Source organism: Pagrus pagrus (assembly GCF_965226575.1).
Source record: "Pagrus pagrus genome assembly, chromosome: 21".
Classification (NCBI taxonomy): domain Eukaryota; kingdom Metazoa; phylum Chordata; class Actinopteri; order Spariformes; family Sparidae; genus Pagrus; species Pagrus pagrus.
Window position 1 is genome coordinate 14,388,000 of NC_140208.1, and position 24,876 is coordinate 14,412,875.

The following is a 24,876-nucleotide window of genomic DNA, read 5'->3' on the forward strand; positions in this document are numbered from 1 at the left end:
AGAAGGTCTTTAACCTGCAGTATGTCTGACTGGCATATGCAAGTCGGGAGTGGCAGGGCGATGTTATGGAGTGAGGGAGGAAGAGATGGATACAGGTGGGAGAAGGGGGAGTAATGGAGGGAGGGAGAGGAAGAGAGAAAAATAGGCATCTGGTTCCAAGTCCTCCAGGCAGAACATTTCCATTTTCTCTCCGAAGATGATTAATTTAGAGAAGTATTGCTATTCCACTGTGGTGTAAATGTACGTGTGCATGCTCACCTGTCTGTTTGTGTCTGCGTGTGCATGTACTCATAGAACAGTGCTCATTTGGTACTTTTGAAGAGCAGGAATCTGTTCATAAAAATGCTAATTTTGTCAGATGTTGAGCTGAGTTAACTTGAGAACTTACTTTTGTGAACTTGCAGTACAACGGATGGACAGAACACCACAATATAAAAAGACCATTGAAAATAAACAAAATACCATCTCTAAATACAGAGAAGAAAACAAGCCAAGGACATGTACCTGTAAGTTTCAAAGGTTTAATGCTGAGGAGTGGAGTAGCCTCGGGGAATGTTCTTCTTTTGAAGCTTTCACATTTAAAACAAAGCTCTCCTATCTCCTCCCTGAGGGCATTTCCTCAAAGGGATGTTGGGTGAGAGAATGTCCCTCACAATATTCAGAGCCTTTTGGTGAAGCTGAAGTATATAAATTGAAGAACGAGACTCAGGAGATGCTGGTAATTTTAGATGCTGTCTCAAGTATTTTCTCTAATGCATTGTTTTCAGCAGCGGTCAGGCTGCCAAACCTAACTGCGACTTAGAAAGTTGGCACACTAATCACAGACGATGTATAACACTGGACCAAAGCTTCCCTTGGAACTACATTTTTTTCAGCTCCTTAAATAATAGAAAATAATGTACTCTCTGATGAGCTTGCTATGGCACATAAAGACCCGACAATGGTGCTGCTGCAGTCAGGTTAACAAACAGGAGTGAAGATAAATTCACTTATCAAAAGTAATCTCTGAGCTCTCCTCCCATCAGTAGACAGCTTCCTCCCCACTCTGCCCTCCCCACACAACACTCTGCAGAGGTCTTTTGTTTTGTTAGATAGACTAGGTGTAGAAATTGCCTATTTTGCGTTTAACATGTGAGGAGAATGCAAATTTACACAGCTCTTCAAGAAAGCTATAGGGACGCCAACAAGACAGAAAGCACACAAATAAAATGCCCTTTCATATCATCACTTGGGTGTGTTTGGTTATGTTTAGTTTAGAAACTTCATTCCTTCATCCTCTTGCCATCAATGTGTCTACTCTCTTACCACTGCTTTAAATGTTTAACAGTTGACAGCTGTTTCCAGCAAAATTATTAATTATTGAAAAGATCATTTGACCATAATTTTTTCCCGTGAACTACAGCTGACATTCTCCTCTATAAATACCAAGCGGATTCAATTGACATTTATGGAATTTGACTTTTGGCCTTTTTCCAAGAAGACATTTTTTGCTCATTACAGAAAAAGTGCATGTGTAAGTGATAATATTAACAGTGGGACTTTTCTATGTAATTGTCCCAACAGTTTTGCAATACCGTGGATGACAGACATTGTTAATGGTTTGTCACTGAATGCAACTCCACAGAAAACATTCTGACATGGCGCTCAAGGGCAAACACGATTTTAAGCTCTGTATAATACAGTTGTTGTCAAGCTAATGCTCCATTTACACACAAGTTTATGTAAATGTGAATTTCATATCTCTGAAGTGTGCTCTTTGCTAATGTCAGTAACGGATATGAATCATGTGGAACCCAGCTGTTGTTTGTTCCTCGCTCACCCCTTGAGCTGGATGCATAATGTACCAGGAGACACACACATGGGTGCATGTCAATAACTCTTAACAATTCTCTGTTAACTTGAATTGAAAGATGCTAAAAGGCCAAGCTCCTGTAGATGTGTAGGCTTATGTATAGGATGGATGATCCCATGCCAAAGAGCTGGATAAGCTTAAAGGAAATGGTTTGAAATATGTACTATTGTATTGTTCTATGATTTACATTTCAATGTGAAGGTGTTGTACTGCTAATTTGCAGCTTTCTTTGTTTTCTCCCAAAATGGTTCATGAACTAGAGCCTGATCTATAAAGTCTTTTTGGGTCTGATGCTGATACCGATATTTGGAAATAGGGCTGTCACGGTGTCAGATCCTCACAACATGATTATCGTGGCCAAAATAATTCATGTTAACAATGAATAAAACAACAAGAAATTACCCTAAAGCATCTTTTACTGCAATTTGTTCTGTAAAAAAAGCCTTTATATTGTTGCATATCTGACAACGTATATGCTCTAGCTGCACCAACCATTGAAGTCATTATCGATCAATCGGTTAGTCATTTTCAAAATGATCGTTGTCTAACCAAAAAAGCTACTTGATTAAATGACCAATTGATGCAGCCATAGATATGAAAGAAATAGTTTTAAAACTGTTGGCTTGAAGCAGCGCTATGTAGAAATTGGCATTTTATGTGATTTCCCTGCCCCCACAGTTTCTGACTGCATTACCACAATTCTTCAGACCTAATGTAGGTGCTAACTACAAACAAACCTTTTTGTGACGAAAAGTTGTATCCTGAAGTAAACATGTATGTAACGCTGTGATCCTACCCTCTTACTGAAGTTACACAGTGCAGAAACAAGTGATGGGGTCGGAGTGGCTGAGACAGAAACACCATTCACTCTATCACAAGACACTAAACCATCAGAATGATTATGAAGCTGTTATTTAAAGGTAAACAAGTTACATAATGTTGCTTTAACAGGTGAAACAGGTGATTTTACACAAGTAGCTGAAGTTGTAATTAGCTGTCGAACCAAGCCATTGTGTTGTACCAACTTTCCACGTGACTTTACATAGTGTATGCATCTATATCCAACACCAAAAGGAGCATTGATACCAGGTTATTACAGGATTATGATCAAAGAGGTGCTGTGGGGAAGAGAGATATAGAGAGAGAGTTCAAGCTGAAGGAAAAAAATTACTTAAAAAGAAAAGCAAGGAAAGTTAAAAGAGGTGAAGACATGGTCACAGGCAGAGCCAGAGACGTACACAGACACACACACACACAGAGATTATTCTGAAGCCCTTACTGATGACTCATAAAGACGGTGGCAGTGTTCATCCTCACACACACACTCATGCTCCTGTTTGAATGTGTGTGTGTCTGGTTCTATGGAGCCTGCTCATCATTCACCACGATATAAAAGATTCTTCCCGTGTGCTGGAAATTATGATGTTCATTTTCTGTGAATAACTTAGATTTTGTGTGTGTGTGTGTGTGTGTTTGTATGCACGTGTCGTTGTGAATGGTCCTGTCAGAGTGCCTAATCCCAGCAGGGGACGGCTGCGGAGTGCTGCCTCAGTAATTACAGGAAGAAGCTTTCTTAAACTGTCTCTCACTTTCTCCGTGGCTGGCTGTTTCTCTCCTGTCAGATGAGCTGTAGAGAGGAGTGATGTATCAAGGTGTCTGCAGACTGAGTGCCTGGTGAATATTTATTCTCGCTAGCAGTGTGTCACAAGTGGACATCGATTTCATGATTACATGCATGATCCATGCATCATAGCCTGACATATACAGGATTTTTGAGGATCAGATATCAACTTCGACAAATCCTGATATGTTGTCATATATCGATCAATATTAGTTTTTTAATAAATGTATGACATAAACTAGCATTTTTTATTAAAACCCCACACATTTTTATTAAAGTTATCACAAAGTACATAAAAATAAATAAACTCGAGGGAGGACTCGACAGGAACAAGGTTTCTACTCCATATGTCGTTTGCATTTCTCTACAGTGATTTCTTGTTACTCATCGTCCAACATGTATCTGATATCAATACAAAGGCACAAATACTCAGACGTAAAACACTTTCCAGCCACTGGAGGGACCCAGTTTAGTTTCTGGCAGCTGTGCAGCTGTGCTGGCAGGCAGCATCTGTGTGTTGAATGCCGGTAAAGCATCATGTTTATGACTGCAGCTCCACTTCTGCGTAACTCCTGTCTGTCAGATATTAAAATACAAACAGCTGGTGACGTGTAAAGAAGGAGACACATGGTAGTTTAGCCTCCTCCGACCAACAGAGGGGTCGGCAGCAAAAGAGATTGTTGCACACATGGCTAAATTGTGGGGAAAAGTTTAAAAATAACTTCCTTATATGTCCTCATATCTGAATGAAATTAGCTCCCTCATGCTGTGTGTTTTGACAGCTGTAATTTGATAAATATGTCACCAAAAATAACTTATTATGATTGAATTATTCAGCATTTACTTGAAAACTTCTTGGTGAGTGTCCACAGATGATCTCATCTCCATTTTTAGTTCAGTGGAAGCAGCTTTCTCAAGCCAAGTATTGTGTTCCCAAATGGATGTTGCCAAAGCGAGGATGTATCCGTGTTTAAATGAAAAAAGCCCTGGAAAAGTAGTGTTGTATGATTTATTTATCAGCCAAAACCATCTTAGAGCCAAATGCAGACTAAAGGCATAAAGAAGCCCGGGCTGGCTGTCAATAGTTCGAGCTCAGCTCTTCCTCACTGTGGTGGTAGATTCCCCTCAGAGGCTTGTTGTGCGCTCCAATGCTGCCGTATCCCTTTTTTTTCCCTCAAGATTCACTCTCTTTTACTGTGTCATCCTCAATCCTCTGAACACCAGCTGTCTCCATCTCCCTGACTCTCTTACTCTAAAATCTCTCCAGCTATTTAAAGCGGAGAACCTCATTTAGCAGCTAAAGTTTTATTTTTCCCTCCAAAAAAGGTGTGAAAGAGCTTTTACACAAGGGTTGCTGCATTCATAAAAATATTTCAAAATAAGATTCATAGGAATATTCAAACAGTATTTTGACTCAGTATTATGAATAAAAATAGGCTTGTATACCCTTAAACAGTACCAATACCAGTACCTTTAAAGTGATACCTATACCTATAGAGAACTTTACTTGAAACCAGCCAACTAGAGCCTGCCCAAAGCAAATTTCTTTTGATTAAAATTCAAGATAAGTTTTGACACAATAAAATGGAGTAATTTATTCTTGCAAGCCACTTGTGTTGAGGTAGTCGACAGTTGCAGGGTGACCTTGAGGAGAAGATGACTCTGGTGTCAAAGAAGACACATGCCTTGCAAACACCGTGCAGCTGTCCACCCAGATGTTTTCTCCATGCTTGATGAGGTGCTTTATCGTAATACCAGTTTGCCTGAAATGATCTTTCCACATTTTATGTATGTATATGATTACATTAAAGCCATACTTTTGAACATTTTGGTGGCATCTGGGCCCTGCCCTCATATATGGCGTGCTCAATTTCAACACATCACAGAGTGTTTGGGATGTAGCTGCTGTGGTCGTGGGCCAGTGGCGTGTTGCATTAAATCGAAGAATCCTTTCGGTGATTGGCTGAGAACAAAACGATACAAATATTCATTTTTTTCTAGATCTTGCTACAAAAAGGATCAAATGCAGGTATTGTTTGACTGGAGAAGCTTCAGTACCTTGACTATTTCATTCGATACTTCATAGGTATGGTGTACCGATACCCAGCCCTCATCCTAAGCCTCTGGAGTACAGTATGTGTTTTCTGTCAGCCTTTTTACTGCAGCGAGGGTAACAGCAGTATTGCAGAAACAAACATGGTATCTTAGTAGTAAAAAAAAAAAAGAAACAAACAAATTATAGCTATCTCATGAATTCACATTATTTCCCCACACGGCTGAAAATAAGGACAAGTGCATTGACACAGTTTCAGAATTGTTCTCAAATGAATCTACAGTACAGTGACTGTGCAGGAATTACTTCAGAGTATTAAAATGCAGCAGCACAAGACGCACAAACATTATATTGATAAATCTGTTCTGCAAATCCGTATGCACCTACTGCTGTCACACTGCAGGCTTACTGAAGAATAATATTGAAGTGTCTACAACAAAGAGGGATGGCAGAGGCTTTAAGAGTCCTTAATATTACACTTTTTTCACCTGATTTGTTTCTATATGTTTTTTTTTTTTAACATATTCTCTATCTCTCCCTTCCCCTGATCTTTCTATTAATGCTGAAAATATTACTATGCCTCCTGAGCAGTGTAGCCAGACCAAGCTGCTTCTCAGATCAATGAGTGGTCGGGGGAGGGGTAGTGCAAATCATGACAGAGAGGCAGGGAATGAAGAGAATTTTGATCGCGAAGAAGGGAGGGAGAGATGGGAGAAGAGGCTGATCAATAAGCCGAACTCTTTAGCACAGGAACCTCCAGAGCTCACACAGCCCACACCTTTCGCACACCATTAACTGCAGCGTGGGATCACAGCACAGCAAACAGAGTAAAGACAGATACACAAACACACACACTGACACATAATCTGTAAATTGTCCAAATATCAATGTCTGCAGCAGTGTCACTGGGATTCATTCATTCACATCACATTGCTTCAGACTCCTTTGATTTTAATGCAACGTTTAACAAAACTGGAACGTTTTGACTAAGCAATCGATTAATAGACTAATTAAATTATCAGTAAATTGTCTATTACCTCACCTACCCGGCAGCTAGAAATAACTGAAATCACAGAGGACACACTTTAGAGCACTACTGTGTCTTTTCTTACGAATCTCCAGTGTTTTGGTGAAATCTCTAAACTTGTTCCCTCTGTTTTGGATGAGGTGTGTTTTGGGGCAATTTCTTGTTTGAAACTGTCAGCACTTAAGCTGCCCATCACATAAAGTGGTCTGGTTTGCACACTTTGCAAGCTCTGTCAGTATCAGAGACAAATTGCAGCAATTTGAGGGCTGTATTTTCCCAATGAGCAATGTCAAAAATGTCCTTCTCTTATACCCTTCTGAAAGTTCAAGAGGAGCTATTTCTGACTTAATTTTGTCCACTTTAGTTTTGACAGTGTTTACCCCATTTCACTTGAGGTTAACTGTAATCATCAGCCACTTTGCACACCCTTAAAATTCTCGTTTCCTGCCACTCATTAATGGTGATTAATCAATTAGTCTAATGACAGAAAATTAATTAGGAGCTATTTAAATCGATCATTTTTCAAGGAGATATGCCAAACATTTGTTGCTTCTCAAATGGGAGATTTTACTGTGCCGTTGTTTGCTCCTCTTTCAACAAATAAATACGCTCAAGTTCTGATATTCTCGCTAGATGCTAATACGCTAACATCTTTAGTAGCCGCCATTGTTGTTTTCCAACAATCACAGCTAAACCACACCCATAGTTCTTTAAAGGATGCTGATTGGTGCAAACCACTGTGGCTCAGCCACAAGCATATAACTTGAAGCTTGGAAAGATGGATTCTCAAGATAAAAAAGAAATGCAGTGTATTTATAAGTGTAAATTTGCTGCTGATCTGAATAAACCTGGCTTTACTGATCCCGATCTACTCCTTCTGAGGTTTATAAAATGGATGTGAGCTGACCAGTAATTGCACATGATCATTCCTGTAGAAGCCCAGCTGTGTCCAAGATTAGTCTTCAAATGAATACAGCACATCGTGCCGCTGAGCCTGGACACTTTGATCAGAGCTGTATTTTATTGTCAGTGATTATAAAAATGTTAAAGGAACAATGAAAACTGCAGTGGGAATATTAGGCCTTTGCTTTTTCTTGAGAGAAAAGCGAGTGAGAGCGGGTAGAAAAGGGAGGCATGTGGAGGGAGATGGTTATAAAGGAAGGAGACGCAGGCAGCTGGAGGGGATGGAGAGGTGAATGGAGGGTGCAGCAGAGAGATTTTTGACAGTGAGAGCAGGAGGGGAGAGAGAGAAGATGAAGACACGGTCACGTATTTCTAAAAAACCCCAGCAAGAAAGAGACAGTGAATAGACAGAGGAATGCCTGTATGTATGGTGTCTGGATGTGTGGGAGGGAACCACACAAACACACACACAGGCACACTCACTAATGAGCTCTTCACAGAGAGCCCTCCCTCTATACATCCTTTCCCTCCTTCCCTCCTGTCCTTTCCTTGTTCCCTCGCTGCCTCCATCCTCCCATCATCCTCTTTTATTGCGAGTGGATTTCCTTCACGGGGCCGTCAGCCGGCCAAACCTCCAAACCTGCTTGTTTTTCATTATTGATGAAATTAGAGTTAAAGAGAGGGCTGTCCTTGTACGCAACATGTACGCACACACACACACTCACTCACACACACAAACAAACAAACATGCAGACAAACAAGAAGGGGAAGGTAAGGTTCGAGGAGCAGGTGCACTTCAGGTTGAATGTGTGTGTGACGGAGAGAGAGTGATGCGCACACAGAGCTCAACTGTTTCCACCTGCTCTCCAGCTTTGATCGAAGCTCGTGTGTGTGTGTGTGTGTGTGTGTGTGTGTGTGTGTGTGTGTGTGTGTGTGTGTGTGCGTGCGTGTGTGTGCTCACCGAGAGTCGAACGGCCGTGTGAAAGAATTCATGCATAAGAGAGAGAGAGAGAGGGCGCAACACAGACAATACGCGCTGAACAAACAGAGGGAGACATAGAGAGAGAACGAGGGGGGTGGGCTCAGATACAAGCATCATAGCAGCTCATATTCTCCCACCAGCTCTGCTTTTCTCCAGCACAGACGAGGACCGCCGCTCAGCCGCCACCTCTCTCTCTCATCCCCTCTCTCCTTCCCGTTTGCTCTCCGCTGAGGGGGCACTCCTCCCCACTGTGTCGATTTGTAGGCAGTTACAAACCTTACTATTTTCAAAGAGTCAGTGTGTGTGTGCCTTTTCGGTGGCAGTGGCAACCAATCGAACGGGGAGAGAGGCAGAGAAAAAGGCAGAGCGGGGCTCGGCTCGTTCTCCCGCACATTAAGTGCCGTGCACCAGAGGGATGAGGGAGCGTGGGGAGGCTCGGACCCGCGGCTGACGCCAAGCCGCCGAATCCAGGTAGAAGGCAGACACTCTTGTGCGGAGGAGCTTTGCAGAACAGAACCAGAAACATCTCCTCTTTTTATTAACGGATCAAAGAGAAAAAGGAGGCAAGGGGAGAGAGGGAGGTGGAGGTGAGCAGAGAGGAAAGATGGCGAGTTTTGGGAAACTCACAGACTACTTTAATCGGCGTAAGTCTCAAGAGGAGCTGCGAGTGGGAAGGAGCTCGCAGCGCAGTGGCAGTTACTGCTGCACTGTGGCAGAGGCCAGGTAACCTGTGTGTTTGTGTTTTTGTGTGTGTGTGTGTGTGTGTGTGTGTGTGTGTGTGTGTGTGTGTACAGGTATGCCAGGCTACATGGGTGCATGGCACACTATGCATTTGTCATCATGTCCCTATGTGTGTTTCTCTTTGTAAATGTGTTTACATGCTGTGTCTTGATAGGATTATGGTGACATTGCTCATTGTTCATCACACACTCTATCTGGATGATTTAATAATGTTTATCCTTTAAATGTATTTGATGAAATATAGAATTGGTCTCTTCAATCAGAGTCAGTCTTGAATAAGTTGATTTCTCATTCTGTCTGTGCATTCTTGTGTGTCTGCCAGGCATACAGGTGTTTGTACAAATGAGTGTGTGTGCATGTTAGAAGCATGTGCCTGTATGCATGTGTATGCAAGCATTGTGTTACATAATTGTGGAGGTGTGGTCGATGTGTGTTGTCAGGCATGGCGCTACTATGGATTCTTCCCACTGATGCATCGTTGAATACAGAGGCTTTCCTATAGATAGAAATGGAGAGGATCAAGTCGATTTTCTGCTTATAGAGGAGATGGAGAGCCAGAAAGAGGGGGAGAGAGCTTTTCTGGGCAAACCTCATACACACTGTCTTTCTCAGCAACATCCTGTCTCACATATATCATACTGTCCCACACATTCACACTAGGTGCTTCCCAGTGACAACCACAACTCACTACTCTTGATTATCAAGAAGCAGATCATGTAGGACTGTCTGTAAGTGCCTTGCTTAAGGGCAGATTGAGCAGCAGGTGTTGAAGAGGGGAAAAGGTCCTTCAGGTTTTTCACTCAGTATTTGTCAGACAGTCTGGGGATTTGAAGCAGCAATCTTTGTGCTGCGAGTCCTTAGTCAACTCTATTACCGGAGTAACATTTGAAATTACTTCTGAAGTGTGTGTGACAACATGTTTCATCTTCTCTGGTCCTGAACCTACGTTTCTCAATCACTTCTGAATGAGATGATGTCTGATTGTAAAGGTCTTGCTGGTATTTTTTGCTTTCACTGCAACAGTTTTTATACCCAGTTCATTTTGAGTCTCATACAAGCTGTTGAGCAAAGCAAATGAGACTAAATGGAATGTGAGTCAACCTAAAATCCTCGTCGGTGATCATTTGTGTGTGAGTCATGTCAGATACTTCCATCAGCAGTGTTGCTTGTTTAATGTTGTGTTCACCACCAGTGAAGTCAGTTTGACCGTATGAAACAACCAGATTACTTTACTTTAATAACTAACGGCATGCTCCAAGGGTGTGTGTGTGTGTGTGTGTGTGTATGTTTAAATTAATAACAGTCAGTCAACTCAGCACTCCCTAGAGACTCTAGGTGGTTCTCTCTCTTCTTTTTCCTGGCTCCTCTGTAACATTAGGTTCAAGAAGTACAGTAAATTTCTCCTCCAGCTCCAGTCGGCAGTCAACATTACAGTACGTAAACACCCAACAATGGAGGTCACCTCGACGATGGCTGTTGCAGTAGGGGTGAAAAACAGGAGTGAAGATAAATCCACTTTTTAATCCACAAAGTTAAAAAGTCATCTCTGAGCTGTCCTCCCGTTGTTAAATGGCTTCGGATCAGAGCAGAATCCGTTGTGTTTATTCCCCAGAATCCTGACCAGGCAAGGGGTAAAAGATAATTAAACATAGTTTTTCTGCAGTTAGTCAGAACAATGCGCACAGTACTGATTAGTCACTGGCAAGAAAATGGCGCCGGGTAAAAAGCATACCAGTTACACTGGAAACAGAAGTTGAGTGAGAATGTGAGCAGTCCGCCTCAGGTTTGAGAGCAAGGCAGATGAGATTAAACATGATGAATAACAGTTGTTAATAAACAAAACAGTTTGTATAGGGGCAAGCAGATTTCTGATTCACTTGCAGAACTGGGCAAGTGAACAAACGTTAACATTGAAACCCTGGTTTCTCTCTTTGGTTCCCCTTCCTTCTTAAAAATGAACCTTCCCAAACCTCCTCAGCTTTAACAATCATTCCATTAAATTGCCTGTGAGCTGATCTTAAATTCTATAACCAGGATCAAAATAAAATCCAGTATACTAGTGTATTAAACTCCCCCCAATGCCATTACCCTAGACTTTGAAATAATGTCCATCAAATCTCATATCATTCACTCCTAGCACAAGTGTTAGCGTGGGCGGACATGTGGTACCAAAAAAGCTCTCAAAGTCCCTGCCATCACAAATCTCGCATCTCTCTCATCCCCACAGTGTCTTTGTCTCCGTCTCTCCCACTCACTGTCTCTCTCTCACAAGCCACCTTCTTCCTACGCCCCTCCATCTCCTACAGTCTTTTCTCTCTGACTTCACCCTTCCTTTGCCTCTCTGTCGCCTCTTTTTTTTCTTCACAAGCCTGTTCTCTCTGTACTCTGACATTCGCCAAGAAGGGGCCACAGGGGTTTGGGTATCAGAGTTGAGACAAGTCTGTTTGTAGATCTGGAACGGGACAGCTGAGCTCGATCTTCTCTGTCTCAGAGAGTGGAAAGAAAAGTGCAGAAAAGAGAGCTTTATGATTTACTACAATGCATATATGCATGTATGTCTAAAGTGCAGAGAAAGAGCATGAGTGAATGAATGGCCAGGTTCATGGCCTCAGAAATCACCTCTTTCCAACATTCAGTATTGTCTAGAAAGTGTGTCACCTGCCACCTTCTGCTGAGACTAATTAATGACCTTGGCTCTAAATTTAGATTCGCCAGGAGCTCACACAATGCAGTATTCACGCCCCCATTGTCCTTAAAGCTGTCAAACTTCCACTCCTGCCAGATATCATTGAGATATCTCTAACATTTAAATTAAAGCTTGAGCCCATATTAACCTTCACAGTCATCTTTGTAAGTCAAGTGAGTCAATTCCAACTGAAATGCTAAATGATACGTCTACTGAGTTGTCCTGTTGGCTATTTTTCCATAGCTCTGTTTTCAGCGGCTCAGCTGTGCTTATTTTTTCTCTCATTCACGTCCTTTTGGGCTTTGGGTCTTTCAGTTTTGCTGTGAAGGGACATTATTATGATAGACTAGTGCAGTACCCGTTCAAAATCATGCTGTTCAAAAGGGGCTGACAGGCTGGTCTGTGGTTTTTGCTGCTTGCAGCATTTGAGAAAAGCTCAGTCAAACAAAATAACACCTGACACTGTGTTTCCTTGGGTACTGAGCCATACACCTGTCATGACGTAGTTGTATTGAGTGGTTGCATCATTTGGGGACCGATGTTCAGCATTGATTATCTGGTAATGTTTGAGGTTTATAGATCCAGGCTTAAACCTCCAGAACTGCTCTGATAACATCAAACATGATATTTTAAATCTGAATGTTTACATCAGTTCTTTCTGAGCAGGACCACACGCATCAACCAATGAGAGAGGCATGCAGGGGCCGTTGATGTAAACATTCTAGTAGGCTTGCCTCAGTGTTCTCGGTGTTAATCAAGAGGTTTGGAGATGCATTTTTGATGAACGATAGCAATGAACGATGCTTATCTCACTGAACACATTGCATTTCCGGTGTCTAACCTACTTCAAAATAAAAGTCAACATGCATTTCACCAGTGAAATACTTTTAATGTGAAGTTGAAGCAGTAGGAAATGTCCAGCTTGCATTAGCAGTAAATTAACACAGCACTCTATAGATAATAAGCATCTTTTCTTGTAAAAAGCAGATATGCTGGAGATTACCAATGATTTGTTGTCACAAACTTATTAGTCAGTGGAAAAATTCACCACGGCAACCCTACATTCTCGCCCTTGAGGCTAATATTGCTAGCACACTACTGTTGACAGAAACTTAAAGTCTCATCTCTAGTTCTCACTGAAGAATAGAAAACCCATTTCGACCATGTCTTCCCACTCATACAGAGTCATTTAACCTACTGCTTTTATGTTTTTGTCATTGCAATGTGTTACTACAGCAACCACGCTAATCTCCATTTTGTTTATGTCTGAATCCCCATGAGATCACTTGAGACGGTACTTTGTTCCCTCTGTTACAATAAATTCAATCCGTGGAGTTTGTCCATATGTGGTTGCCGAACGCTGTGGCAACACATCCGCTGCTGCAGTGACGTTCATTGTTTTTTAACACAACTTATTGAAATTTAACATGTCGTGTGTCCAAATTGCACCAAATTTGACAGTGCACTGGGTGCTCAGCATAAACCTGCAAAGTGTTAAGTAGATTGGATGAACAGTTCTCAAAATATGCAAAGGGCATTAAGACAGAAATACAGACAGACAGAGATTTCTTGCTTTTTAGTTAAATTACATGCCAATAACCTGCAAGAGATATATTTCAATTTCAGATTTTACACAGGCTAGGCACTAACCCTGCCCTCTGCTGGATACAGCCATAATGAATGGTGACAAGTCGGGTCGGCACATAATGAATGATGAGTGATGACAAATCAGTAATGTGATGAAAAGGTTAGTGTCCATCACTCTGTGATGTAGAGGGATAAATCTACAAAACCCACATCGGCTGACCTTTGCTCCCACCTGTCACTTAAGCGACTCAAAGCTGCTTCATTCAATCTATTCGGTCTGGTGACTCCTCGACCAACGTCTAGTGAATCACTGAAAGATAAAGACAGAGGTTAATCCGCCCATCTCCTTTTGCCTCATGGGGTCAGTCCTGTTTCTCCTCCAGAGTAGTGTCTTCCCTGTAGGTGTGGGTCAGTTTGTTTCTCGATCTATTTGAGTATCCATCTTAGTGAAGAAGAAGGGTAGAGTGTGGGAAAAATAATAATGAATGAGATGTATAAAAATGAAATGCAAGGAAGTGGCTAGAAACTAACTGAAAAAAGGCAAAAAAATGAATAAAGGTGATGAGCGCAGAAGCAAAAAAAGACAAATTAAGACACAACACCTCACCATCAAAACACACATTCAAACGCAGTGTGAGTACGATGATACTGAATAAGAATTTTAATGAATGGCTCAGTACCAAACAGCAAGGTTGGCTTATGAATGAGTAACCATGTGCTGGCTTCAGAAGAGCATTACATTAATGAATGGATCATTCATTAATGCTGATGCAGCAGTAGGTGAGTGGATTTAGAAAAAGATAAAAAAAAATATATAGTACTCATTAGTCTGGATTGTTTCAGGCTGTGTTAAATCCAGACAGTTTCTTGAGGATGTGCATGTATGTGTGTGTGTGTGTGTGTGTGTGTGTGTGTTGCAAGTCGATTCAGCACCATGGATAGCTCTCACTACAGTTGCATTCAGTAGCAGCGCCATTCACCATCATACAGCATCCATTCAGCTTCTAGAAACAGGTCACCGTGTTGACCAGCCGTAATGATGATGTGGCAACCCGTAGAGCAGCTTGACTGAAGGTTGAGGGTGTAAACTCGCCATGTACTGCTCTACTCGATTGTTCAGAAGAGGTTGTAGCGTCAGTGTTGGGAAAATACTTCAGCAGTTTCACAGTGAAGGAGTTGCATGTGCTACTTTTAGCATTAAAATAGGTCACTAATACAAATTGCTGTGCTGAAACCTCTTCTGGTGGAAGTGGGAGCAAAGAGTGTTGTAGCCAGCAGCGAGAAAGAGAAGAGAAGGTTTCTGCAAAGTCTTCTGAGCTCTCTTTATTGGCAATCAAGTACCAAACAAGATGTAGGGAAGTCCTATTTTCACACGACACCATCACCAATTCTTTGTCTATGTCTCCCCTCTTCCCTCTCCGCAGTACCCCATTGTCTGTCATTCTTATTTTTTAGACAAATCACTTTTTATTGTCTCACAAGTAATGGTTTTGCAGACACAGACTCTAACAAAGAAAGTGAGTTGTCTCCCTTGACTGCAACAACAGAGATAATAAATTTGGCAACGGAACACACGTCGTATACTTGATGCTAACAACTCGGGGCAAGACATTGTCTTTGTGCAAATGCAGATTGCTGCTGGGAAGAAGAAATGAGTCCTCCTCTCCTCTCCTCTCCTCTCCTCTCCTCTCCTCTCCTCTCCTCTCCTTTTCGTAGACAGAGTCGCTAAGCAACAGGTTTGTGGGATGAGTGAGGCCCAAATTGTCAGAGTGGCCTGGGCCGACTGTTCAGCCCAGTGTGTTATCATCATGATGTGCTGGTGGGAGGCCACCAACTGAGTCCGTGCATGTGTGTGTGCGCGCATGTGTTTGCTGATGGACCCTGAGTTTTTTCATCTCATGCCAACTGTGTGTGTATCCTTGTTTGTTGGCTTCAGGCGAATGCTTTGTCGTGCAAGTCAGTATGGATTGCTGAGGAGTGAGAGACCTGCCTGTTTGTATTACTGTCAAGGTGTTTATATGTGTGTGCTACAGTATCCCTGCATGTATACTACCAAGTCCTCCTCAGCTGTACAAAAGCATTATTCATCATCAGACCCGGCCCGAGTCCTCCATGTCTCAGCTTTGAATCTCATTCAGGGATTCACTGATCCCAGGTCAAATATTCACAACTGCAACACCCACCTCATCTATCAGGGGAGTGGTTTACTAGCTGACAGCAGGCATACTGTATGTCAGTGCTTTACTTCTCAAGCCTGCGGATGTGCTGACTTCGAACTGGCTGTCGGTTTACCTGATAGCTCCCTGGTGATAAATAGCCCGAAGCCAGAAAATACATCCTGAGCCAGACATCCAGGGGAGTTGAAAGAGAGCTGAAGTATTTCACATTCAAACACATTTAGAGTTTCACTCAACAGTTTAAATATGCTGACCGACACTAACTGCTGCATATACAACTGAATGATTCTCCCATTAAAATCATTAATGATTAATAATCTTTTATTGTAAAATCGAGCATTTAATGGATTAGATATGATCTCATGCTTTTAGCGGACTCCATTTCTGAACTAACGTCAGCTACTGTCTCGAAAGGCACCGAGGTGAGGCACTTTATTCCTACCTGAGTCCCTCACAAAGAAATCCGCAGTCCAGCAGCATTAAACAACTTTAAAAAATCATCATGGAAATGTAATAAAGGTTCATTAAGCTACTCTGGAGAAAGATAACTGACTGTAGAGTCTCGTTCCCAGGTCGTCAAATACCAACACCTTGGGTTGTTGATGTATGGTATCGACAGTCTCAGTGAATTGTTTTTCAGCTCAATATTAAGCGTGTATTTGAAGCTTCCATTCTAAAGATTTTCCATTCTCGGCTGAGATGGTTATTTCTTATTCCTGCATTTTAATTCTACTTGATCCTCCACCTTACTTTGTGTTTACTCCCAAACTACTTAAATCTGCTCACCTCGCCTTTCCCTTTAGTTCTTTTTCCACCTCTACTTATGCAAAACATTTGCATAAGTAGGCCTATGTTAAGCAGGAGAGGTTGCATCACAATCAGTGTGTTTACAGGAGCGGTGTGATATCCTGTGCTGATACCGTCTTTCTTTCTGTCTCTGTTTCTCTGCAGAGCAGGTACAATCGATCAGGAATGGGGTTGTTCTCTCAGACTTATAAAAAATAAAAGTAAGAAATGTTAAAAAGAGTTGGCAATTACACTGAGAGAGAGACAGAGAGAGAGAGAGAGAGAGAGAGACAGACAGACAGACAGACACAGAGAGAGAGAGAGCGCAGCTCCAAAAATAGAAAATCAATATGTGCCCGCCACCCGAATTAATGAATGTATAGGAAACCCAGCTCTATCTACTGGTAAGCACTTTTTGTGACAAAATAACAGCTTTTTTTGCAGTTGACCTTTACTGATAACCTCCCATTTGTCCAAGACATTGAAATCTTCCAGGACACATAAACTGGCACCAAAGAAATAGTGCAGCACATTATCTGCCGTAAAACAACAACTTGTTGCTTTTACATTTAGTTTTTTCTAAAGATCAAACTCACATGATGTGCAATGCTCTTCACCTCTGTTTCCAGTCTTTGTGCTAAGCTAATTATCTCCTCGCTCCAGCTATATATTTAAATGACATATGTGAGATGTATATCCTCTCATCTGTCCCTGGGCCAAAAAAGTCAGTGAGCGTATTTCCCCAAATTCTTAACTATTCCTTTAGAACTGAAGCAAAACATGTCTGGTTTTGAAAAACAAAGATTGGTGTTGAGGTGACAAAGGGTGATGAAGCACACAGGAGTATGTGGTGTGTGACAGAACAAAAGCTGCAGCACATAAAGAGAGAAAGTGAAAAATTCAGCCGCTGTCAGTAGATTAACTTCAATGCAGTGTCCTGATTTGCCAGTGATGCTTTTGTCAAAATTAGAATGAGACTATTACATCTCCTGATATCAGCCCACTACATTTATTTTCTAGGATAAATCGCAGGCTTAAACCCAACTCACTGAAAACATGCATTTCCGATTTTCAGCCGGGGATCATGTGCTTTGTACCCAAACTTGTCACGCAAGAGTCTGGAGTCACACACCTTCCTGTGGAATGCTGGCCATGTTTCACTGAATTTGATCACATCAGGCTGATCAGAGCCAGCATTGGAGGGGGATTATGTAATATTAATCACATCTGTTGAAATGTAATGTAATCCTGTAAATCTAGAAATTGTCTTTTCTGTCACTACTACTTGCCTGAAAGGCTTGAACAATACATTTTCTTCTGCTTTGACAGTAAAAGTGTGTCAAATACATCAAAGCCACCAAAAAGAATAAGATAGCTATTTAAACATGAATGTCACGTCTCATCGTTGTTATATGCAGACTATTTGAGTGTGCTGTGGCTTGTCAACAATTTGCTATTAAACTGATCTTGTGATTGTGGCTATTGATTTGTGTCCCACTGGAGAGTATGCATTATCAACTGCTGTGAAAAAAGAAACAATTTAAATTGGTTGTGTTCTAAATGGCCTTCAGCTTGATTATGCTGAGGTGGAAGTAATTTCACTATTGATCAGGACAGCTGCTCTCTTGTTGCTTATTAACAGTAAGCTGTTTGTGTGTGTTTGTGCGTTTAGCAGTGTGTCCCCAAGTGTGTATAGAGTCAGAGCAGTCTCAATCAATGCACACAAAATGGTTTTATATATACATTTATGTATAAAGTAAAAGTATTTTTTCAATCCACGCAAATATATTTATAGTATAAGAAAGGTTCGCAAATGTATTTCTGATGCACTCACAAACGTTTAGTTTGAAATAAGTGTAGTAGAAATCCATAAGTAAATGTATTTAAAGTATTTGTTGTTACATTTTTAAATAAAGGAACCGATGATCCTATAGACAATCAGATGGCTCCATCCATTTCAGCCAATCACATAAGATTCGCGATTTAATATCACATAACGCATGTGCACGAAAGGCAACCTGATCATGTTATATCACATCCCCGGGTCTACGCTGATTTGTCCAAACAGAAGGAGCCATCTTGTAGGCTGCAGATCATTCCCTTTTGAGAATTTTCTTTTCTACACAGCCCCAAATTCCGAAACTGTGCCATGAAACGAGCCATCAGGGCGTCTGTAAGGTTGTGATGTCACAACTATTCACTAACTGCCCTCAGTCAGGTCCCCAGCACGACCATCATTGGTCCCTGCTCAGGTCTGTGAGAGCTGACCAATCAGAGCAGACTGGGCTTTTAAGGAGGGGGGTCTTAAAGAGACACAAATTAAAATTTTGCATTTAGGCAGAGGGTGAATAGAGATGCTGCAGCAGTGAGCAGTATGAGATGAATAATGTGATTTTAAATATTAAAGCATGTAACATTTCTAGTAGACACCCAAAATAAAAGAAAAATTAAATCTGAAAATGAGCATAATACGGGACCTTTAAAAGTCTTCACTCCTCATGCTTATGCAAAAAATGCTGTATCCAAAATTGGCCGTTGTGCAACCAATAGCATGCTTTCGTTTGATGCATTTAACAGTGGAAATTGACCTATCTATGCTGTCCAACCAGGTCGCTGGAAAGGAAGCTGCAGAGACCCCTACTGGCTAAATCCCGTACTCTCCCCAGCATCCCTCAGTCTCCCACAGTCTCCAGGGTCCACCACTCTGATCTCATCGGTGGGAGTCCTCCTCGCAGGAAGAACCCACCAGATGCTACCAGCCACCCGAAGGCCTGCACGCTGCCACCCGCAGGTAAAGATAAAAACGAGGCCGACCGCTTAAGCAGCTACAGGATTTGTTTAGTTCTCAGTGCTCAGGGAATGCATGTTTACCGAACCAGCAGCAGGCGACTTTGCTGAATCGACTGCATCTGTGTGATTCTTTCATCTCCTTTGTTTGTTTATTTGTTCATTGTTCACATAATATCTCTGGCAAATCACTAATCCGATTTTGACAAAGCCTGAGTAAATTCTCCCCAAATGCACTTTTGTAAACAATGATGGTGAAGCATTTCTTTTCATCCTGAAGCGACTGTTTCTTTCTGACTTTTGTTGTAGGAAACAAAGCTTTAGCAGCAGATTATTCAGTATTCATTTTAATAATAAACACTCCTATCTTCATAGTTGGAATAGTCCTAACTCGCCGGATTTAATTGCCCCGAGCGGCACTGTTAGTTGTACTTTGTTTCTGGTCGACAATCAGCTGTTTCTTTGACCTTTTAATTCATAGTGTGCGTGCCTCTTGAACTACTGATCAGAGAAGAGTGTCAGGCTACAAAGCTTAAAATCTTGTAAGATGTGTCAAATGTGTCCTGTTTCCTTTTCCTTTCATAATTCCACAAATGCTTGCCTCCTTTGATATTTTCCTCACCCGATGGAGAGCATGCAGCACTTAGCTATAAAGCAAACACCGTTCCCTCACCTGAGAAGGGAAACTGTCATGGTGAATCCTTGAATCCTGAAACTGTAACCTGCCGACAGAGATAGCTTTCATCTCATGGACGGGTGAGGTGTTTCTTTAAAGGATGAAACCATTTATATGTGAGGAAGATTTTATGTGAAAGGAAACCCTACAGTAGGCCTTGGTGTAACACTTTGATCTATACAAATCAAAAAGGAGCTTTTCTATTAAACCTCTCGAGTCCCCAATGTGAGAAAAACAAGGTAATTTGAGAATTATCACCATAAATACAGTTAGATTGAATTCATGAATCAACACACATTATGTTGTGAATGAAAACAGACAAAATAGGGTCAAGAATTTGTCAAATATTCATCTGAACATTTCCTAAGGATGTGAAACCTTGGGCTTGCTTTTAAGCAGTTTAAAAAGTGACCTACATACACTATGTTTTAATACATTCATAATTTCTCAGTGGATAATTAAACATCAGAGTCTGCTTCTCGCAGCCCTCGCAATTCTCCAAAGTGGGTCATTTGTAAAGTAATCTTCTCTCCAACTCTTTAACACCACATCCGAGACAGACACGGACAGACTCTGCAACCCTCAGCAAGCCAGCATCCATCAGCTGTAGAGTCAGAGCATGACACGGCTTAGGATAAACATCCTTACACGCCCTTCTCCTCATTCGCATGCACTGACAAGTCACTCACAGTCAACAGCGGTCTGTCACGGCTGATTGACGTCTCTCAACTCGGCTTGATCAGAGCTCCCGTTGCCGCCTGATGAATGGGAATTGTCACATTTCAAGTGGGATAAGGGCAAAATGCTGTGTTATTATTATCGTCCTTATTTGTGATGTTTAATACAAGAGAAGCTTGCACAGGAGGCACACAGGCAGCCTCCCCGAAAACCACACTCTGTGTAGCTTTTGAGAGAGAAAAAATGTGCAACTCTACAAAGACAGGAAAGAAACGGCAAACATCAGAGAAAAGGAACTTAATAAAATAAGTTCTTCACTTGAAGTAAACCAAAGTCCCACTGGATTCACGGGCAGCAACACAGGAGGTGCCGACTTCGAAATAACTCAAACAGGCACAAAGTTTTCGCGATGTAATAAAACACCACTCAGAACCTTCTATTTATGGCTACCCCAGATCCACTGTGCAACTCTAAACTGAATTTAGACCATAAATAAACGTTAAATCTTCCATTTAAGTACACCAAGTTAGGATTAATTTAGCTTAAAACGCCTGTTTGGAAACAGTTTATTGACATTTTTTGTCCCTGAAGCGCAACTGCCAAAAATATGAGTGCAAATTAGCCCTTTGTTTAGATTCAATTAATATTAAGCGCTTAATTGGGTCCCTTCCTTCCTCAACACTCATCGTCGAAACAGCTTGCAGTGGTACAGGTTAATGAATAAAAGCTAGAGAAAGGAAACAGTAAGAAGAACAAACGCTCTCTCTTTGCTGGTCTTTCTCCCTCTCCCTCCAGATTGTGATGTCCTCACTAAACCAAACCCCAGCCCTCACTGCTCTCATCTGATAGATCTTTACTGTTACTACTTCTAATGATCCCGGACTTCATGACATCATCTGCGATTGGTTTATTGATCCCAAGTGCTTCCATTTTATGTCCCGACTTTACCTCTCTGGTCTGTTTGTCTGTTTTCACACGCCCTACTGCTGTTGCAAATATCAAATTGAGAGAGACTATGGTCTCACGTGGCCCCTTGTTGCTTAGCAACCGCTGTCACCGACCATGATGCTGCCTCTCTCTGTCTACTCTCTCACTCTCTTTATCTCTCCAGAAGTGCTGAGACAACTTCTTTTCTTAATTCTAGTTGTTTAATAACCCAGGTAAGGTACGCCTCACTCACAGATTTAAGTAACATGCTTTAATAGTGACAAGTGTGTCTCAAAGCTCACATCGGGAGATGCTCCCCAGTCATTTTGTTGCAGTATAATTTGGCTCAGCTTTGAAAACCAGATGCCTTCAGTCTGCTGTTCAGACAGTGGAACTGATACTTTAATATTTCACACTCTGAAAATCACAGAGGAAAGCAGCCACTGCAAAAGGACCTGCTGTTGGAGTCGTTTAATTAAGTATGTCATTACAAGGCAGCTCCGAGGCTCAATATAAATGCATCTTGAAGTACACAAGTCAGACAAAACTGAACAGTAACTTCAGAAACACTTGACACTGTCTGAAACTAAGTAGACCAGAACTTTTTGTATTCATTAGTTATGTTTTCACCCATGTCCCTTTGTTTTCTGTTGGTCTGTTGGTTGGTTAGGCCCAGAATAGACCCCATAAAGTTTTGTCACGGATCAGGATGAAGGGATGGATCAAGGAATTTTTTTAGATCACTTTCTTTAACATTGCGAGATAGGGCGAGCATAATGTCTTTAGCAGTTATGGATGGTTTCAAAATTAGGGAGATACAGGGCTATCAAGTTTGATATTGGGTTATGCTTCATTGAAGTAAAGGCGACTGTTGGGCCTTGGCACGTTACCGAGTGCCATTCTAGTTGTCTATGTTAACTACAATCTATGATCCTATTTTAGAGAAAGACAAGCCTGATAGCTGTCTCAAAACTGATTGACAGATATTTTAATACTGAATACAATTTTTTTTGTAATTTGTTGACGCCGTTGGCTGGTAACGTTTTCACCTTGTGAGTCTGTGTGTGTGTCATCATGGTAAAATGTGGTTCTGGAGACACCTTTAAACTAACATAGAAGCAGTTTTGAGTACTTAAGTATAAACACTGCCAGGTGTCTATATGTCTGTCTGTCTGTCCGTCTCTGTCTATGGACAGATTCTTGTCAGCATGATAGCACCACAACTGGGCAAGATGCAGCCACAAAACTTTATATAGAGAACAAAATAAAGGCAGAGATCAAAAATGGGCCTGGTGCGAGCAAGGGGGCCAAAATTAGGGTGGTGGCCCCCTCACACCTGGCCCGCATTCATTTTGGTGCAGTCATAAAACTTCACAGACGTAAAGGTAAAATCAAAGACTTGAAGACGGCTGTAGTCTGACCCATGAGCACTGAGTACTCATGTAATAAAGTGCTAATCACTACTTAGTAGTCATGGGATGTAACGTGTAATGGCTTAAATCAACCCATATAATGGCTATGTATTTGAATTATATGTGAGCATGAATCAGTATTAATGGTCTAAGGACGTCTGATGAACATCAGATGCAGAGTGATGGAAGTCGGCTGTGATTAGTGCCATGCTGACAGCACACATTCATCTCTGCTGTGCGACTGTGGAAGCTCAGCTGTCAGAACAGGAGAAAAACACCCCTGTCGCTGCAAATTTGTATTTTACATGAGCCATCATTTTTATTGAGCGTATGGAATCGTAATCAAGTTGTTAAGGAGACAGGCGGCGAATAATGTTTGGCTATAAAATATTTCACCTTAAAAGGAAGCTTGGTTACATTCAGGAAATATTTCATAAACACCTCCGGTGGATGACAATTTATGGAGTGAGTTTGCAGTAATTGTATTATTAAAACAAACATTCATTATTGGTCTGTCTCACTGTCATACATCTCCTTCAGTGCCCTAATCTTCTCTGTCCTTCACAGTTCTCCTCCTGATTGTACCCTACCATTCTAATCATTTGTCCTTTTTGTTGCTCCCATCCATCTCCTCCTCCAGGGGAGCTGTGGCGTTTGGAGGATGACATGGAGGGCGAAGATGAGCCTGGCGGGTGCACCGAGTCCCGCCCTCGCTCCCAGTCGCCCTTTTCCCATTTCCGAGCGCGAGCGGCCTACCTGCGCAAGAGCGTCTCCGCAGACGACCACCTGGACATGGGCTCCGACTTCAGCTCTGGAACTGCAGTGGAGGGAAAGCCAACCCGCGGCAGCAAGGGCAAGCTGAAGAGAAAGTTTGTAAGTTTGATCCCTCGTTTCTTTTCTTCTTCTTTTTTAACAAAGATGATGAATGGATTTGGCTCCTAAGACACTTTTCTTTTCTGAAACAGTTTGGCAGAACTGCATGTTCACTGTTACCACAGAATTGCACAATATCACCCTCGGCTGTGGCTTGAAGTGTGATCCCATCATGCAGACATTCGCAGTAGCTCTCAAATGAAACAGCGTGACTCTCTTTGTCTTTGTTCTTGTACTTCACATGTATGTTATTTTTACTCACAATCTCTTTTACTTCCCTTTATCTTTAATATTCTTTTGACAACTTGGTTTGGCCTTGTCTGGCCCGCTTGCTCCCCGATAAGTCTCATCTGCATCCTGAGGGAGAGTCCTTTAAGGGATAGTTATCAGACAAAGAATAACATCACACAATAATCCAGTATCTTTTAATATATTTGGAAAGTCTGCTCTCACGCCTCTCATTAACATGAAACGGAGGCAGTCCATGGTACATGGACGATATCGAAACAACACAAACACTCGTAAACAAAGCATGGCTGATAAAGACAAGGGCTGCGGAGTGTGTCCAAATTTAGTGTGCTGCTGTTAGTCCAGTCCAGTCAGTCGAGGCGAGGGAGAGTCTGGGAGAGAACACCAGGAAAGACACGCTACATCAAATTAATATAATTAATATCACTGAAAAAAGGATGTAATTACACATGGCTATTATCACTCCAACTATACAGTTTCAGCAATTAAATTATTGTCAATCAAGTTATGCAAAGCTACCGGCTTGTTTCCAGCCTCTACAACTGTTGTGCCCTCACCTAGATCTCTACACTTTATCTAATTGCGCAAGAATAGTTGTCTTACTGGTGACTAGATAGAAATCTATCTTTTAAAGTGGCACTTTGTAGTTTTTGGGAAGAAATTTTAAGCAGAAGAGAAAGATCTTCATCGACTTAATTAAACAACCTCTCTGTTTTCATGACTGAAGAAACACACTGACTTTAAAGGAGAACACAGTTTTGGGGGGCTGTGAAGCCACACATGGACAGCAGGCCTGGTGAATATGCATTAAAGATTGAAGACCTCTATATTGTCCCTTGGTCACTGGATCAGGTAACTG

The 24,876-nt window shown here is 41.7% G+C and overlaps 1 protein-coding gene across 4 annotated transcripts in view; it reads left to right on the forward strand.

The window, feature by feature from the left end:
- The window catches only part of ankfn1b (ankyrin repeat and fibronectin type III domain containing 1b), a 135,552-nt gene that overhangs the window by 11,406 nt on the left and 99,270 nt on the right, over window positions 1-24,876 (forward strand). For 2 of the 4 annotated variants that reach the window (XM_084342852.1, XM_084342851.1), the window contains 2 exons: window positions 19,025-19,206; window positions 23,536-23,768. In XM_084342852.1, coding sequence (XP_084198978.1) covers window positions 19,025-19,206; window positions 23,536-23,768 — 415 coding nt within the window. Of the gene's footprint in view, window positions 1-8,645; window positions 9,162-19,024; window positions 19,207-23,535; window positions 23,769-24,876 lie in introns of those variants that run through there. The other 2 variants (XM_084342849.1, XM_084342850.1) reach the window with 2 other exon arrangements.